Below are 16,075 nucleotides of genomic sequence, written 5' to 3' on the forward strand. Positions count from 1 at the left end.
ATTGCAAGAGGGCGCAGGCCAGGTTGAGGGACCCCAGCGGTGCATGAATCCGTGCACTGGGCCTCTAGTAAATAAATAAAATCCAAAGTCCGTTAAATTGAGTTCTGTAAAATTGAGGGTTTACTGTACTTTCAAACCTGAAATTTGAACATTTAAATTCCACTGAAAGAATAGCCCTTGACTTTCTAATTTTTTTGGTACCTATAAAGATTTACAAATGGGGGAAGGAAGAAAAAGAGACTGTCATTAAGAACAAAGTTTTGCATAAACTGTATTGGTTTATTTACAATTGTAATTTATAAACATTAACACAAACATCTTTACATTAATATTATGTAAAAAGTTCTATAACCGAAATGGGGTGGGGGATGAGACTTCAGGACATTTCTAAAGGAGGTGCCAAGAAAAGAAAAAAATGCAACATAACAGTTGTGGAGAGAGTTATAAATATCAATTATTGCACCAGGAGCAATTTCATGCAAATGTCTTCAACCACTCAAGTAAACTTTTTATTTAAATATGAGAATAAAATATCAAAATACCATGACCTATGCTGCCTTTTATTCACTTGATTTCCATGAAGTAAATTAAAATTACTATCTGCAAACCAGATATGTCTAAATATCTCTATCAACCCCTTAGAGATAATCCATTACACTTTAAAACATGAAGATTATAAGGATTTGCTACTTCCCAAACAGATTTTACAAGAAGTCATTCCACGTCCTCAAATGTGTTCTTGGATTTCTCTTACCTAACATGTCTAATATGAACCTCTCAATAAATTAAGTTGAGGAAGCTGCGAAATAAAGCAGATCACTTTACAGTTTTGTCATATTAAGAGAATAAAAATAGTTTCAAACCACTGGAATTTTAATAAGACAAGACAAAAACCAAAGAAGAGAAATTTCAGAAAGTGATGATAAAAACAACTATAGTTTATACAGCTCTCTGATTATTTGGCTTTTATTTAAGTGGATATTTGTGGTCACAGACCATAATCTCACTGAGGATAAATCAGTGTGTGCTCAACGCCTGTCTTAAATACCCTAAATCAAATATTGCATTTGTAATAAAGACCAATGACATTTTTACAGATACAATTCTGTCCTCAAAATGTTAACTGTAATCTTAACATGCCTACCTACTTATATATATTGCTTTTAACTGCTCCATTGAAACCGTTAGGATGATGTTTAGTATCTGAAGCACTTGTGTTCAAATTATTAGCTAATGGTGCAAAGATGTTTGGAAACTGATGTTTCAACATTTCATTACCTGGACTGAATTTCTGAGTTGGCTGGAATCTTTATCCATTTCATTAAAAAGATAACACTCTTTTTAAGATCAGAAACGGCAAGCTAATTATTAAGATATGTAATATTTTTAGTTACTGATATTGCTCAGTGGGTAAACACAAATGTAGCAATTAACAGGCTCTCTTCAACTAATTCTATCTCTAGTTTTCAGTGAAGACATTGCAAATATATATGTGTGTGTATGGTTGTTTTTAAATCTGAAAGTGATGCATGTTCCCTTAAAACAGCTCTTCAAAACAGAACTGCATTCTGCTCCCTTACTTCATAAGGGCACAGGGTTAGTTACTTCAAAGTCACTTAATAACTGACTTTTATAATGAATCATTTTACAAAGCCAAAAATGCAAAAGAAAAAAATTTAAAAATTAACTGTCCAGAGATTAATTATAATAATTGAAACTTTTAAGACTGCTATTCAAATATCCTCATGAGCAAATGAAAGGTCTCCAGTTAGTATTCAGTCAGGAAAATGTCCATGTTTCTCTTGGTTGCCTTAATTTCTTTTGAAATACTTTTCTTTTATATTAGCTTTCCAAAGCATCCAACACTTTCATGATCTGTTGTTTTATGGCTTTGGTAGCATCTCCTGCATTTGGAATCAAATACCTGTGGGGGGAAAATATATACATATTAATAAGGCAATTTTTCTTCAGAACTCTGCTTAGATGTCACCTCCAGTGGGAAGCTTTCTCTGACTTACAAAGCCAGCAGAAATGTCCTCCTATGTACTCCCCAGAACTTATATGTTAACATATAATTAACATATACTCATAAGCATATTTGAAAGAAACTCTAAATGCAAAAGCAAGGTGATTTTTCATAGTGTACAGCAAGGTGGAATGAACTGCAGATCAGGAGTTAGAAGGTAGGTGTGAAGATGTGAAAGTCATTTAATCCCTCTCGGCTTCACATTGTTATTTATAAGATTAAATATGGTTTAGCATCAAGATCAATGTGGTATATGGCCCTGTGCTAGTCCATGAAGTCTTTGTCACTGGTTCATAATGAGACAAGGAGGAGCTTATACTAGATTGCAAATTAACTACACCATTCAGTACACTGCTTAGTTCACTGACATTTAAAAAAAAAAAAGAATTTGATGAAAGAAAATAAAAGCATTGACTTATATTCTGAAAAAACTTCTTATTTGATTGCAAACCAGCAGTTAGTGCAACACTGGTACAGGTTATTCTTAAAGACCCTTCTGTCAAAAAGTTTAATTAGTTATGGTACTTACTAAAATCATGTGCTGACGGCTAAAACACAGATGACTAAGAATTTGGAAGAAAAAGACAGCAAAGAATATTAATGAAAGTGATTCAAGTATCCTATTCCACCACCTCTTCCCCTAAACAGAGAAACAAACCATGTTTAATAATGAACTAATTCAATAATTTAGACAATATCATCCCAAGAAAATCTTACCTTTCAATTGCCAAGATTTCTATTCCCGAAGCACTGCTGTTTCCATACTTGAAGGTAATTAGGTCAGGGTGTTTCTTTTTGGATGTAATTTTAACCACAGAATTTAGTGCTTGTCGAGACTGTATATAAGCCAATCCTTTCCGTGAAAGAATCTCCCTTAAACAGTACATATGTGTTGCAGTAACCAACAGATGACTTGAGAGAAAAAGCATTAAAAAACAAAAAGAATGTTTTTAAAATGTCATTTAAAATAGCTATTACTTCAATAGCCCCAATTACAAAAAATGTTCAACTCCAAATGAAATTACTTTTGAGTTAAAAATACAAAGGTTCATTATAAACAAACTTGAGGCCCAGTGCACAAATTCGTGCACCTGTGGGGTCCCTCGGCCTGGCCTGTAGGATTGAGCTGAAACTGGCTCTCCTACATCCCTCAAGGGATCCCGGACTGTGAGAGGGTGCAGGCCAGGCCAAGGTGCACGATCGGGTTCGGGGAGGGACGCGGGAGGTTGGCCAGCTGGGGATGGACTGTGGGAGGGCCCCAGGGCGTATCTGGCCTGTCTCGCTTGGTCCCGACCAGCCAGACTCCAGCAGCAAGCTAACCTACGAGTCAGAGCATCTGCCCCCTGGTGGTCAGTGCACATCATAGGGACTGGTTGACCGGTCGACTGTCTGCTTCCTGGTGGTCAGTGCACATCATAGCAACTGGTCGACTGTCTGCCCCCTGGTGGTCAGTGAAGGACATATCGAGCGGTTGAGCAGCCTTAGCATACCACTAGCATATTATGCTTTGATTGGTTGAATGGACGACCAGACACTTAGCATATTAGGCTTTTATTATATAGGACTAGAGGCCCGATGCACAAAATCTGTGCAAGGGGCTTGGCTCTTGCAGCTGCGGCAGCTTGCTTCACCCTCTCAGCCATGGCAGCTTGCCTTGGCCCTCGCAGCTCCGGCTTTAGCCGGAAGGTCATCCAGAAGGTTTTTCGGCTGTCCGGTCTAATTAGCATATTATGTTTTTATTATAGATAAGCTACCTAATAAAAGCTTTTAGTTTTCCCTTATGTTTTATTAACAGATAAACCTATCACTGTCTAAGAACAAAGGTATAATCTATATAATAAAAGCCTAAATAACCGTTATAGCAGAATGACCAGAATGATCAGCCACTATAATGCACACTGACCATCAGGGGGCAGACGCTTAATGCTGGAGCTGCCCCCTGGTAGTCAGTGCGCTCAGCCAGAAGCCTGGCTCATGGCTGGTGAGAACAGCAGCGGTGGTGGGAGCCTCTCCCACCTCCGCGGCAGTGCTAAGGAGCAGTGAGTCGAGCAAGAAGCAGCGAGCAGGCAGGCAGTAAGGAGCGAGGGGTCCTGAACTGGGGTGCAGGCCGGGCTAAGGGACCCCCCCCCACCAGTGCACGAGTTTCGTGCACCAGGCCTCTAGTCTATATATATATGAAAGCCTAAGTGACTGAATGACCTAACGACCGGTTGCTATGACACGCACTGACCACGAGGGGGCAGACGCTCAATGCAGGAGCTGCTCCCTGATGGTCAGTGTGCTCCCACAGCCAACCTCCCATGGCTGGCCAACCTCCTGCGGTCCCTGCCCCCGGCCAGCTGGCCCCGATTGCCCTAATCAGGACTGGGCAAGACGGTCCTGATGGCTGGCCAGGCCAAGGGACCCCACCTGTGCATGAATTCGTGCACCGGCCTCTAGTATTTTATAAAAAGTACAATATAATTAAAGTAATAGATTTAAAATAACAGATTTATAGAATCTATTCTATATGGTATATAAAATATACTACCCTCCATACTTTTAACAGTATTGTCTATATTCACAAAGTATTCTCATTCAACATATCATAGCATATGCCTAATAGCAAAGACCACTAAGCAATAGTTGGGCTGCCTTACATATTTTATAATATTCTGTAACTGTACCCTAAAGACAAAATGTGCACAGAATTATTAATACCACCCACCCTGTGTATCAGCTTTAATACAGTGATAATACTCATACACTTTTAGGTAATACAATAAGAAAAATACCAGAAAAGTCTAGAATGTGGAATATTCAGCTGAACAATAGACCTAGACTCACAGGATTCATTAATCATGAAGAAACGGGTGTGGGGTGTAGAACTTTGGGTGAGACTAAATAGATATAACAGGCAAATACAGTGTGTGAACCCTGACTGGATCCTGGATCAAGAAGTACAAACAAAGACTATAAAAGATACTTTGGGGGCACTCTGAAAAATTTAAGTATATGGACTGAATGTTGAATCATGTTAATTTTTACGATTTTAAAAGGTGATAATACTATTTGAGTTATGAGATTTTCTTGGGAGATTTATGCTGAAGTGTTTAGGGTTAAGTGTTATATTTAAGCTGCTTCGAATGGCTTGATAAAAGGGAAATTCATGTGTATATGTGTATGTATATACACACTCTATAAATAGAGATGGGAGAGTGTGAAAAGAAGTTAGAAGCTGGTGAATCTAAGAGAGGTTTATAAAGGTATTCAATGTACTGTTTCTTTAACATTTCTTGTTTAAATTTTTCAAAATAAAAAATTACATTAAAAATCTTTTTAAAACTCGAGACACATATTAACAGAGGAAAATTATATCTTATTGTATTTGGATAAATAAAATTTCTTTTGTAGTTTGGTTTTATATTATTAACTTCTCTAAATTCAATTGTACTTCTGAAGAAGACATTTTTTACAAGTACCTAGGAAACATGTGTCCATTTTCTTTCACTTCTTTACAAGGAAAATGATGCTTGATGTCTGGCTTGTTTATCCAAGTCTGAATGTTTACAACCTCTTTTCTATCATCATCTGACATGGAAGAACTGTCAATTTCATCTATAAAGAATTTAAAGTATTAAAAGTGGGCATTACCAATTTCAAAAATGATACATTTCTTAACAGCTTGAAAAACAATTTCAGTAGTACTTTGAAAAAAACACACTAGTCAATTCTTTTATTTTTATTTATTTCAGAGAAGAAGAGGGAGAGATAGAAACATCAATGATGAAAGAGGATCATTGATCGGCTGCCTCCTGCATGCCCCCTACTAGGGATTGAGCCCACAACCTGGGCATGTGCCCTTGGTCAGAATCGAACCCAGGACCCTTCAGTCCGCAGGCCGATGCCTATCCATTGTGCCAAACCAACTAGGACTTAATTCTAATGCTGCTACTATATTTCCTTATGCCACAAATACTAATACAAAAATAATGTTATGAAAAATTGCTCTATATGATAAAAAAAAGTCAGGTGAAAATACTGAGATTAAACTATCTAAGAAATTTAAACATTTTTATTTAGATAGCATAACTATGAAATCTGACCAGTCTGTAGAGAGATGGCTGAATTTTCCAACAATGAACACCTATTATGAGGGCAAATACAGCAGAGTTCTTTTTCTCTTGCTGGTTCCAGATTTTAAGGAAAACAAAAACAACAAATCCAACCTGGAATAGATAAGTAAAAATCTATATTATTTTCATGAGAGAAATAGAAAACAACCTAATTATTTTGTTCTTCTCATTTAAGAAAAAGAGATTATGGTCCCTGGGATTAATAATTATAAATGTTCTTCCCTTTGCTTTTTAATAAATATTTCAAAATATCTTTATCTCTAAAAGCCTAATCGACCATTTGACCATTAGCTATGACATGCACTGACCACCAGGGGGCAGATGCTCAATGCACAGGCATGGAAACATGAAATAGGCTGATGAATCTCAGAAGGAAGTGGGGAGGGGAGAGGGCGTGATGAGGTTAACCAAAGATCTTATATGCATGCTAGAGGTCCTGTGCAGATGCATGCACCTGTGGGGTCCCTCAGTCTGGCCTGCGGGGATCAGGCTGAAACTGGCAGTCTGACATCCCCCGAGGGATCCCGGGTTGCGAGAGGGTGCAAGCCAGGCGAAGGGACCCACCAGTGCACGAATCCATGCACCAGGCCTCTAGTAAAGATACAATAAAAAAGGAAATCTCATATATCTACATTCCTCTTCCCCAATCACACTCCTCTTCCTTCCTAAGAAATAGTGACTATCAAGTTTAGTGTTACCAGTTCCATACTTTAACTATATTTGCATATAGTTAATGTTTAACTATATATAAATATCCCTAAATAATATAGAGTAGTATTTTGTATTTTAAGTAAAATTTATACAAGTAGACTATTCAATTGTATTCTTTTGTAATGGCTACCCCGTTCCCAACATTATAAAATGTATCCATGTTGACACACATAGCTCTAGTTTTCTCATTTTCATTACTGTGCAGTTTTCCATAGTGTAAATATGTGTGTGTATGATTTATGTAAACACACCATAATTTATTCATTCATTTGTTAATGGAAGGAGTTGAGATATTCAGGGAAAGATATATAACAGGATGATGGCAACAGAGAAGGTGGGGGAAAAGGAGCAAAAGAAACAAATTAGAAATAGGAGGTAGAAAATTACATTTACTGCAATGCAAGTTTTCTGGAAGGTGATTTTATAACATGGATTAAAATGTCAAATGTGATTCCCTGTAACCTAGCAATCTTACTGCCAAGAATTTACCATCTGGATGTACTTGCAAAAGTTCATGTTCATATATGTATAAAAACATCCTTTGTTGCCCTAACTGGTTTGGCTCAGTGGATAGAGCGTCGGCCTGCAGACTGAAGGGACCCAGGTTCGATTCCGGTCAAGGGCATGTACCTTGGTTGCGGGCACATCCCCAGTAGGGGGTGTGCAGGAGGCAGCTGATCGGTGTTTCTCTCTTATCGATGTTACTATAACTCTCTATCCCTCTCCCTTCCTCTCTGTAAAAAGTCAATAAAATATATTAAAAAAGAATCTGTTGTCATTTGAAACAGAAATAAAAATTAAAATGTCAATGGAAGAAGATACAATAAATAAATTATGGTAGGTTCACATGATAGAAAAATAATTGAAGAGGTATACGGGCTGAGATAGAAAATATGCAACATGTATTACTAACTGGAAAAGGCAAGGTGAGATATGGGAGTTTTTTCATATTTTGTACATTTATGTACTGTTTTATTTTTTCTAACTTAATATACATATTAACATTATGATTACTTAACCAGGATAATCTGGCAGTGGGATTATGAACCAAGTAATAAATTCTTTTTTAAAATATAAAGACAACCAACCACATGGAGGATGACAAATATCCCTGACACAATATCCCCATCTTGTGGCCCTTTAAAATATTGCCTCTAGTTTCAAAAGGTTCTTCAGATGACTGTTTTGGAATTCCCTGAACTTTGGTCCCACAACTCTCAATCTCCTAGGTGGATGGATCAGGGGTTTTAAATTCAATCCCATGGATTTAAATACTATTTGTACACTAATGATTCTGAAATTATCACCAACTTAGACTTGTCTCCTCAATTAAAGGCTCCTATAATCAACTGGCTATGCAACATTTCGCCTTGGATTTCTAATAGGCAGAACCTCAGATGTTTCAGACGAACTCTTAATAAAAAAAACCAGTCTTTAATTTCCTCTACAGAATCTGTGTCTTTTTTCTTTTTTAATATATTTTTATTGATTTCAGAGTGGAAAGGAGAGGGAGAGAGAGAAACATCCATGATGAGAGACAATCATTGATCGGCTGCCAAACAGGGAATAGAGCCCGCAACCTGGGCATGTGCCCTGACAGCGAATTGAACCACTGAACCGCACCGGCTGGGCACTGTGTCTTTTTTTTTTTTTTTTAAAGCAGTTGTTTGCTACTCCCAAAATAATCTTTATAATCACTCCTGGTGCCTGAGGAAAGAAGTCTATAAGTAAGTGTAGTACTACACCTGTGTCGTATTCTTCTTCATCCCCAATGCTGAACACAGGTTTCACACCACGGTAAGGCTTGCCCACTCTGTCACTGCTGCTCACATGCCTATATTCAAAGAATTTTAGGGGGGGGGGGGGGAATCATCACATAAGTTATTAAAGATTTTAACCAAGTATCATTTGACTACTCAAACAAATGTAAATGTTCTTTGCCCACGTACAACCCAGTTTTAGGATAGCTATGTTAAGGAAATTGAAACAAGATAAAGAAATGTTAGCAAAAGTTAGCAAAAAAGGACTTGGTGGCTGAATGTTTTCAAATCTGTAAATATTAAATTTGAAGCAATTTTAATATTCATTATAAACCAAGGCTTAGCCCAGCCAGAGTGGCTCAGTTGGCTGAGCATTATCCTATGCACCGAAAGGTTGCCGGCTCAATTCCCAGTCAGAACACATACCTGGGTTGTGGCACTTACATAAGGAAACTAATTGATGTTCTCTCTCACATCGATATTTCTCCTCTCCCCCTCCCTCTCTCTAAGCATGTCCTCGGGTGAAGATAAGAAAACAATGCTTATATCTGTGTGGCCTTCGAGAAGTTACTAAACCTCTCTGTGATTCTGTTTTCTCATCTGTAAAATAACATCTACCCTTCATGGTTATAAGAATTAAACCATTTAATATTGTGTGTGTGTAATTACACACTGATTTCAGAGAGGGAGATAGAAACATCAATGATGAGAATCATTGATCAGCTGCCTTCTGTACACCCCACACTGGGGATTGAGCCCGCAACCCAGAAATGTGCCCTGACCAGGAATCAAACCGTATCCTCCTGGTTCATAGGTTGACGCTCAACCACTGAGCCATGCTGGCTGGGCAAGCCAGTTAATATTTTTTAAAGCTCTCAGAACAATGCGTGGTATATAGCAAGTGCAACATACATGTTTGTTAGATAATATAGATTATGGAACCAAACATTCAAATTCTAGGAGTGCTTAAAGTTTTCATAGGGGTGTGCAAGTGTCTTAAGGTTTTTTCTCCCATTTTTTATTATTGTTACTTTAATTTTAATAGAAACTAAGATTCTACTTCTAAGACATAAACATAAGTAAGCCATGAAATGAATCTGCCTTTCTTATTCAACTGAAAGAAGCCTAAACAACATGTAAACTCAAAATTGGTTAGTTCTGCAGGAAGTATTAACCTCTTTTTTAACATAAAAACTTAACCTCATTACTTTGCAGATAATTTTAACAAAATACTTTGGGGGAATAAACATTTTATTATTTGTAGGATAAAGTATGAAGAGAGTCCAAAGTGGGGAAAAAATCAAGTTACACTATCTTTACTTAGCCTTAGAATTCAATTTTTCCACAAGATGGATATCAAACATGTATTTTAAATACTTTTCTAATACATTTCATCAATAAAAATCTTATCACAACCTAATTTTGTTGAAAGGCTTAAATTTTTACTTCTTCAAAACAACATTCCTCAACAGAAAATCAATTTGAGATGAGTGTATAACCAGACATTCTTTGGGAATTATAAGTTAGGTTAATCACTACATAGCTTACATTTTGGTTAAATTAAAATCATAAAATAATTTGAGCTTATGTTAAAATAAATCTAATGTAAAATTATCCTGTAAATTATCAAACTATTCTCGTTAGATAAAAATTCAAAAACCTATGAAACTCAGATTCAGCTTTCTTACAAAAGGCAAAGATAAAGATAATATAGCTTTATCTAAGAATACTTTAGTGCCATCCTATCTAATAAAAGCCCAGTAACCAAACAGTGGAATGAGCAGAATGACCGGTAGACCAGTCGCTATGATGCGCACTGACCACCAGGGGGCAGACGCTCAATGCAGGAGGTGCCCCCTTGTGGTCAGTGTGCTCCCACAGTGGGAGCACCACTTGGGCTGACGGGGATGAGCAGCTGCTCTTGCAGCAGGAGCAGCCACTCAGGGGGCGGGTCCACAGTCGCTATGCTCACCAGGATGAGCAGGCCAATCCCCACAGGCCACACCCCTCACCAGTGCACGAATCCTGTGCACTGGGCCTCTAGTCTAGATTATAAAATTATATGAGATTTAAATTATTGCTTCTCTCCTGATATTAAAGCATAAACTGCTTGCTACAACATAGAAAGTAATAAAGGTAATGTTTATAGTGAATGCTTGAATCAGAAACCAAGTATCTGAAGAGACAAATAGAAAAAAAACACAATGGAGTTTTTATAAGAAGATTGCTAAAGATTACTGAGATGGTTCTTAAAAGACTGGCTAAAAATTAATAAAATTCAATGGATGGACTTCTTTTTTAAAGCAGCATATCTATTCTTTCTTAGTAAAAATAATAACAGAAGCATCTACAAAATAGTTTGACAAGGTTTTTACTTAATTTGCTAAGCTCAGAAGAAGCTAACATTTCATTCCAACATTTCACAGAATTTTACTTTCAAAATAGGTATATCTGCCTTTGGACCAGAGAGATAATTTAATTTTTTTTAAAAATTAAGAATCTGGGAGAAAACTTGGGAGTTAAATAAAATCAGATGAATTCAATGGTTGTATAATAAGAGAAAATAGAATGGTAATTCACAAACATTATAATTTTAAAAGATGCAATTTCCTTTAAAATAGTCTTAGATAAAACTATAATAGAAGCCCTTGTAATGGGTTCTCTATACGAACAGTCATAGCAAATAAAAGCCCTTATCAATAAGTTGAGAGTAAACTATTGTTTTTAAAAATTATATTTCTAGTCACTGGGAATATTGAAATGACCTGAGAAAAAGTCAAGTCCATTATTCTAAAGCTTAACTTACATTCAAAGTATGACAAGATTTTCTTTTAAAATGTTCATAGGTATTGCTATAATTGATATTCTAATTTAACTTGCAGAAACATTCTATGAGTATAAAAACTGTTAAGCCATATACAAGTATTAAGTAAGTAAAATTCTTTTGTTCATCCTAATTGAAGATCCTTTCAAATTTATGGGATCTAATGACAAACAGCCCATCCCAATGAGGCAGAGAAGAGATGGGTAATACATTAATATGTCCATCATGAAAATTTCTTTTTTTTTTTTAATATATTTTTTATTGATTTTAGAACTGTGGTTCTTTGGAACCAATTTATATGTTAACTCATGAACCTAAATACATACACTTTATTAAGAAAAATCTAAAATATCATAAAACTAGAGGCCCTATGCATGAAATTTGTGCAAGAGTAGGCCTTTGCAGTCCCGGCTTCATCCAGAAGGTTGTCTGGACAGTCATTCCACTGTTCTGTCAATTTGCATATTACGCTTTTATTATTACAGATGACATAATGAACATGAATTATCCAAAATTTTGAACCATGAATTGTGCTCTTTTCCCCAGGTACTATAATTTTCTCTACCATTAGGGCAGGACACAGAAGTAAATGATCTCCAAAGCTAAATAGCCTGTCAACTCTGAAACTACTTATTTTCTTTGTTTTACCTCCCTCTGTCTCAGAATAAAAGCTGCAGGTTTATGAAGTTCTTGGATTCAAATGCACTTGCTTTTCATTTGAGGAATGGGAGATACAAGGAAGCATGCAAGAAAAAATTTTTTTAATGATCAAAGCAAAAACCAAAAAGAGATCAGCATCACATGTACTCCTAAAAGCAGAATGAGAAAAGTTTAGCATTTGAAATAGCTACATGAAATTTTAGCCAAGACAGCGTGAGGCTTATAGACAGCATGAAGCATGCTAAAGGAAAGGATGGCCCAACAAAGCTGCTCTACTCATTGGCTTACCGCTCTGTACATGTTCTGTCTGGCCAAGGAAGATTGAAAGACATTCTACAGCAAATTGAGGCAGAGGACAGAACAAAATGATTATAAAACCACAACAGTTTTAAAACAAAAATATAGCACAATCAGTTTTTCTAACCCAGCGTGTACATTATAAAGAAGATGTTTCAATCATCCAAAGCACAAAGAAAAATTTTAAAAGCCTGTCTCAAGTGACTCCTTAACAGTCTTTTCATTTAAAGTTATCACTAGTTCATTTTAAAATAAAATTAATGAATTTTAAAATAAAAATATTTAATTTTCAGGCTATAAAATGTAGCAATAGTAGTACTGTAATTCAAAATGCACTAATTAAAAGTAAAAATGTTAAAGGCTTTTAAGAGCAGACATATAATTTAATGAGCAAAAGAAATATTTTGTGGTAAAACATTTTAACATTATTTACCAGTTGACCATTTTAGACAAGATACATTTTTTTGGATTAGTGAAAACAACCTATTTTCTTCTTTACTATTTACTGGATGGGAAAACATATATTTTTGTATGTATATGTACTTAAAAAAGTGACAAATAGTAAATTCCTGACATTCAGTTCTTAAAGTCAACTTTCAACTTTCCTAGGACACTGCAAGTAAAACATGAGTGAAGTTAAATACTGTAACACACTGCCAAGATCAAGCTTGCTTAGAAACAAATTCTGCACTGAATTATTAGGTTAGCTTTGAACTCTAGGAACAAGAAAGATCAATGTGTGGACAAAAATATATTGTGTACTCACAATTCCAGTAAGAAACAATATAACAGATAAATTTGCTTATTATTTGTTGGCTATGTCCTTCATTTGTAAGTCATGGGAAGCTAAGGGTCTCTTATATTCTGTGAACAAAATTCTATGAAGATCTGAACTATTGAACTTCAGAAAATGTATTTCTGCTTTATTTAGCATGACCAGATTTTCTAGGTTTTAAATTCCAAAAGCAGAGGAAGAGGCTCCTGCAGAGATTACTCCATTTGGTAGTTGATTCTCATACATTTGCCATGTGGGAAGCAGCTACCATATGAAGAGTAAAACATAAAATGACATTTGAATATATTTTTTTTAAAATGGCACGAAGGGGCAGAATCATTACTTGCACCTTATTCTCAGCAGGAGAGAAAAAAAAGTAATCTGTAGACAAATTTTACAGCAATATAGAATATCTTATAATTATAATGGAAACTGAAACCATATACTTAAAAAATGTACTTTATGATCCTTTTCTAGAACACATTCGAGTCAACTAATATTTACTGTAAGATACTTTTTAGTTTTAATTACTCATCATAAACTCATGCTGTATAAGCAACTCACCGATCCACAGGAGCTGATGTATTCTCAATAAAACTGATAACTTTTTCCCTGACATTAACGGATTTTGTCTTCAAAGCAATAGTCATTTTATTTACTAGTGATTTCATTCCTCTATCATTTAAGCCATTAGAAGATTCCCCCTGAAAAATAAATAAATAAATAAATTACTAAAGAACTTCTCTCCAAACAATTAGCAGACACACTACTGCTAAAAGTTACCTAAATGTCATGGACTGAATTGTGTCCCTCTCCCTTCCCTAAATTCCTATGTTTAAGTCCTAACTCTCAGTACAGTTCAGAAAGTGACTGTATGTGGAGATAGTGTCTATAAAGAGGTAATGAAGTTTAAATGAGATCATATGAGTGGGCCCTTACAGAAGAGGGGGAAACACCAGGGGTGCACCACACAGAAAAAGGCCATGTGCAGACAGACCAAGAAGGTGGCATCTGCAAGCCAGAGGGTGGCCTCAGGAAAAATCAAACCTGCCTCAGGAGAAATCAAACCTGCCAACCCTTTGACCCTGAATCTCTAGCTTCCCTAACTTTGAGGAAAAAAATTTCTGTTGTTTAAGTCACACAATCAATTTGAAATGGCAGCCCTAGGTGAAACCATTTTAGAAATGGAAGGTAGAAACAAAAAATGAGGACATATATTGCACATATAAATGTGTGGAGTGTGAAGTTACCTTCCTTATTCAACAAGTAATCAAGTTTTTGAGCTTTTCTTAATTCAGATTATTCTATAAAAATGAGAGAAAGTATACAGGCGTACCTCAAGAGATATTGTGGGTTCGGTTCTAGATCACTACAACAAAGTGAATATGGCAATAAAACGAGTCACACTCACACAAATTTTTTTACTTCCCAGTGCATATAAAAGTTATATTTATACAATGCTGTTGTCTATTAAGTATGCAACAGCATTATGTCTAAAAAACAATGTACATTCTTTAACTAAAAAACATTTAACTGCTAAAACATGCTAACCATCATCTGAGCCTTCAGTGAGTTGTAATCTTTTTGTTGGTAGTCTTGCTTTGATGCTGATGGCTGCTCAGGGTGGTAGTTGCTGAAGGTAGGGGTGACTGGAAATTTCTTAAAATGAGATAGTAATGAAGTTTGCCACATCGATTAACTCTTCCTTTCATGAACAATTTCTCTGTAGCATGCAATGAACAATTTGGGGCAAGCATGGTGCCCACCGTGAAAGCATTTTACCTACAGTAGAAATTTTTAAAAAATTGGAGTAAGTCCTCTCAAACCCTGGTGCTGGTTTATCAACTATTAGTATATATAAACCATAAATTAAAAAATCCTATATAATAAAGAGCTAATATGCAAATAGACCAAACTGCAGAACTATCAAACAACTGGTTGCTATGATGTGCACTGACCACCAGGGGGCATGTGTGAAACATGGCGGGCAGTGGCCGCGGGGGGATGGTGGAGGTGAGCAGGGGTAGCAGACCAAGGTGGGATGCTGGTCACTGTCATTGGGGAGAGCCTCTGGTGGTTACTGAAATTCTTTGCTTCCGCGCTGCGGTCCTGCCTGGCACTTGCACCCGCTGACGGCGCTAGCCCCGCTTGCACCCGCATTCAGTGCTGGAACCACCGCTCACACCTGCTACTGGTGCCTGGTGCTGGTCCCGATAACTCCATGACATCAGCAGGTGCAAGAGGCGGCTGCCAGCCCCGATTGCCCCTGCCGGCTTCTCTACCTCCCCCTGCTCCTGAGGGGCGATCGGGCAGCAGTTGCCACTTGCACCTGCTGACAGCACCAGCCCTGCTTGCACCCGCTGCTGGCACCAGCCCCAATCTTTCTGTGCTGTCAGCACATGGGGGCGGGGCTGCCAGCAGACAGGGGGCTGGGGGCCGAAGAAGGGGCCGGGCAGGGGCACGGAAGATGGGCCAAGACCTGCCCCTGTGCCCACCGCAGCCTCGAGGCCCACAGTTTATTTCAAGGTGCACGAATTCATGCGCTGGGTCCCTAGTATTACATACTAGAGGCCCAGTGCACAAAAATTTGTGCACTTGGGGGGGAGGGGGGAGGGTCCCCCAGCCCGGCCTGTGCCCTCTCGCAGTCTGGGACTCCTCGGGAGATAACGACCTGCTGGCTTAGGCCTGCTCCCGGGTGGCAGAGGGCACGCCCAATCCCTAGGTGCAGCCCCTGGTCAGGCTCAGAGCAGGGCCGATTGGGGAGTTGGGGCACCGCCCCCTGTCATGCACAGAGCAGGGCGGATCGGGGAGGTTGCGATGCCACCCTCAGTCACACTCAGGGTAGGGCTGATTGGGGGGTTGGGGCACCGCCCCCTGTCACACTCAAGGCAGGGTCGATGGGGAGGT

At 37.7% G+C, this 16,075-nt stretch overlaps 1 protein-coding gene across 3 annotated transcripts in view; it reads right to left on the bottom strand.

Moving 5' to 3' along the window:
* Positions 1 to 255: 255 nt before the first annotated feature.
* TBC1D23 (TBC1 domain family, member 23) overlaps positions 256 to 16,075 on the bottom strand; it is a 78,049-nt gene continuing 62,229 nt past the window's right edge. Inside the window, exons 14-19 of one of the 3 annotated variants that reach the window (XM_005861236.2) lie at positions 13,733 to 13,872; positions 12,385 to 12,429; positions 8,598 to 8,686; positions 5,488 to 5,623; positions 2,744 to 2,938; positions 259 to 1,924 (exon numbers count right to left, since the gene is read on the bottom strand). In XM_005861236.2, the coding sequence (XP_005861298.1) occupies positions 1,843 to 1,924; positions 2,744 to 2,938; positions 5,488 to 5,623; positions 8,598 to 8,686; positions 12,385 to 12,429; positions 13,733 to 13,872 (687 nt within the window). In that variant the 3' untranslated portion in view covers positions 259 to 1,842. Of the gene's footprint in view, positions 1,925 to 2,743; positions 2,939 to 5,487; positions 5,624 to 8,597; positions 8,687 to 12,384; positions 12,430 to 13,732; positions 13,873 to 16,075 lie in introns of all 3 variants that reach the window. The other 2 variants (XM_014535590.1, XM_005861235.2) reach the window with 2 other exon arrangements.

This window comes from Myotis brandtii, unplaced genomic scaffold (genome assembly GCF_000412655.1).
Source record: "Myotis brandtii unplaced genomic scaffold, ASM41265v1 scaffold1464, whole genome shotgun sequence".
NCBI lineage: Eukaryota > Metazoa > Chordata > Mammalia > Chiroptera > Vespertilionidae > Myotis > Myotis brandtii.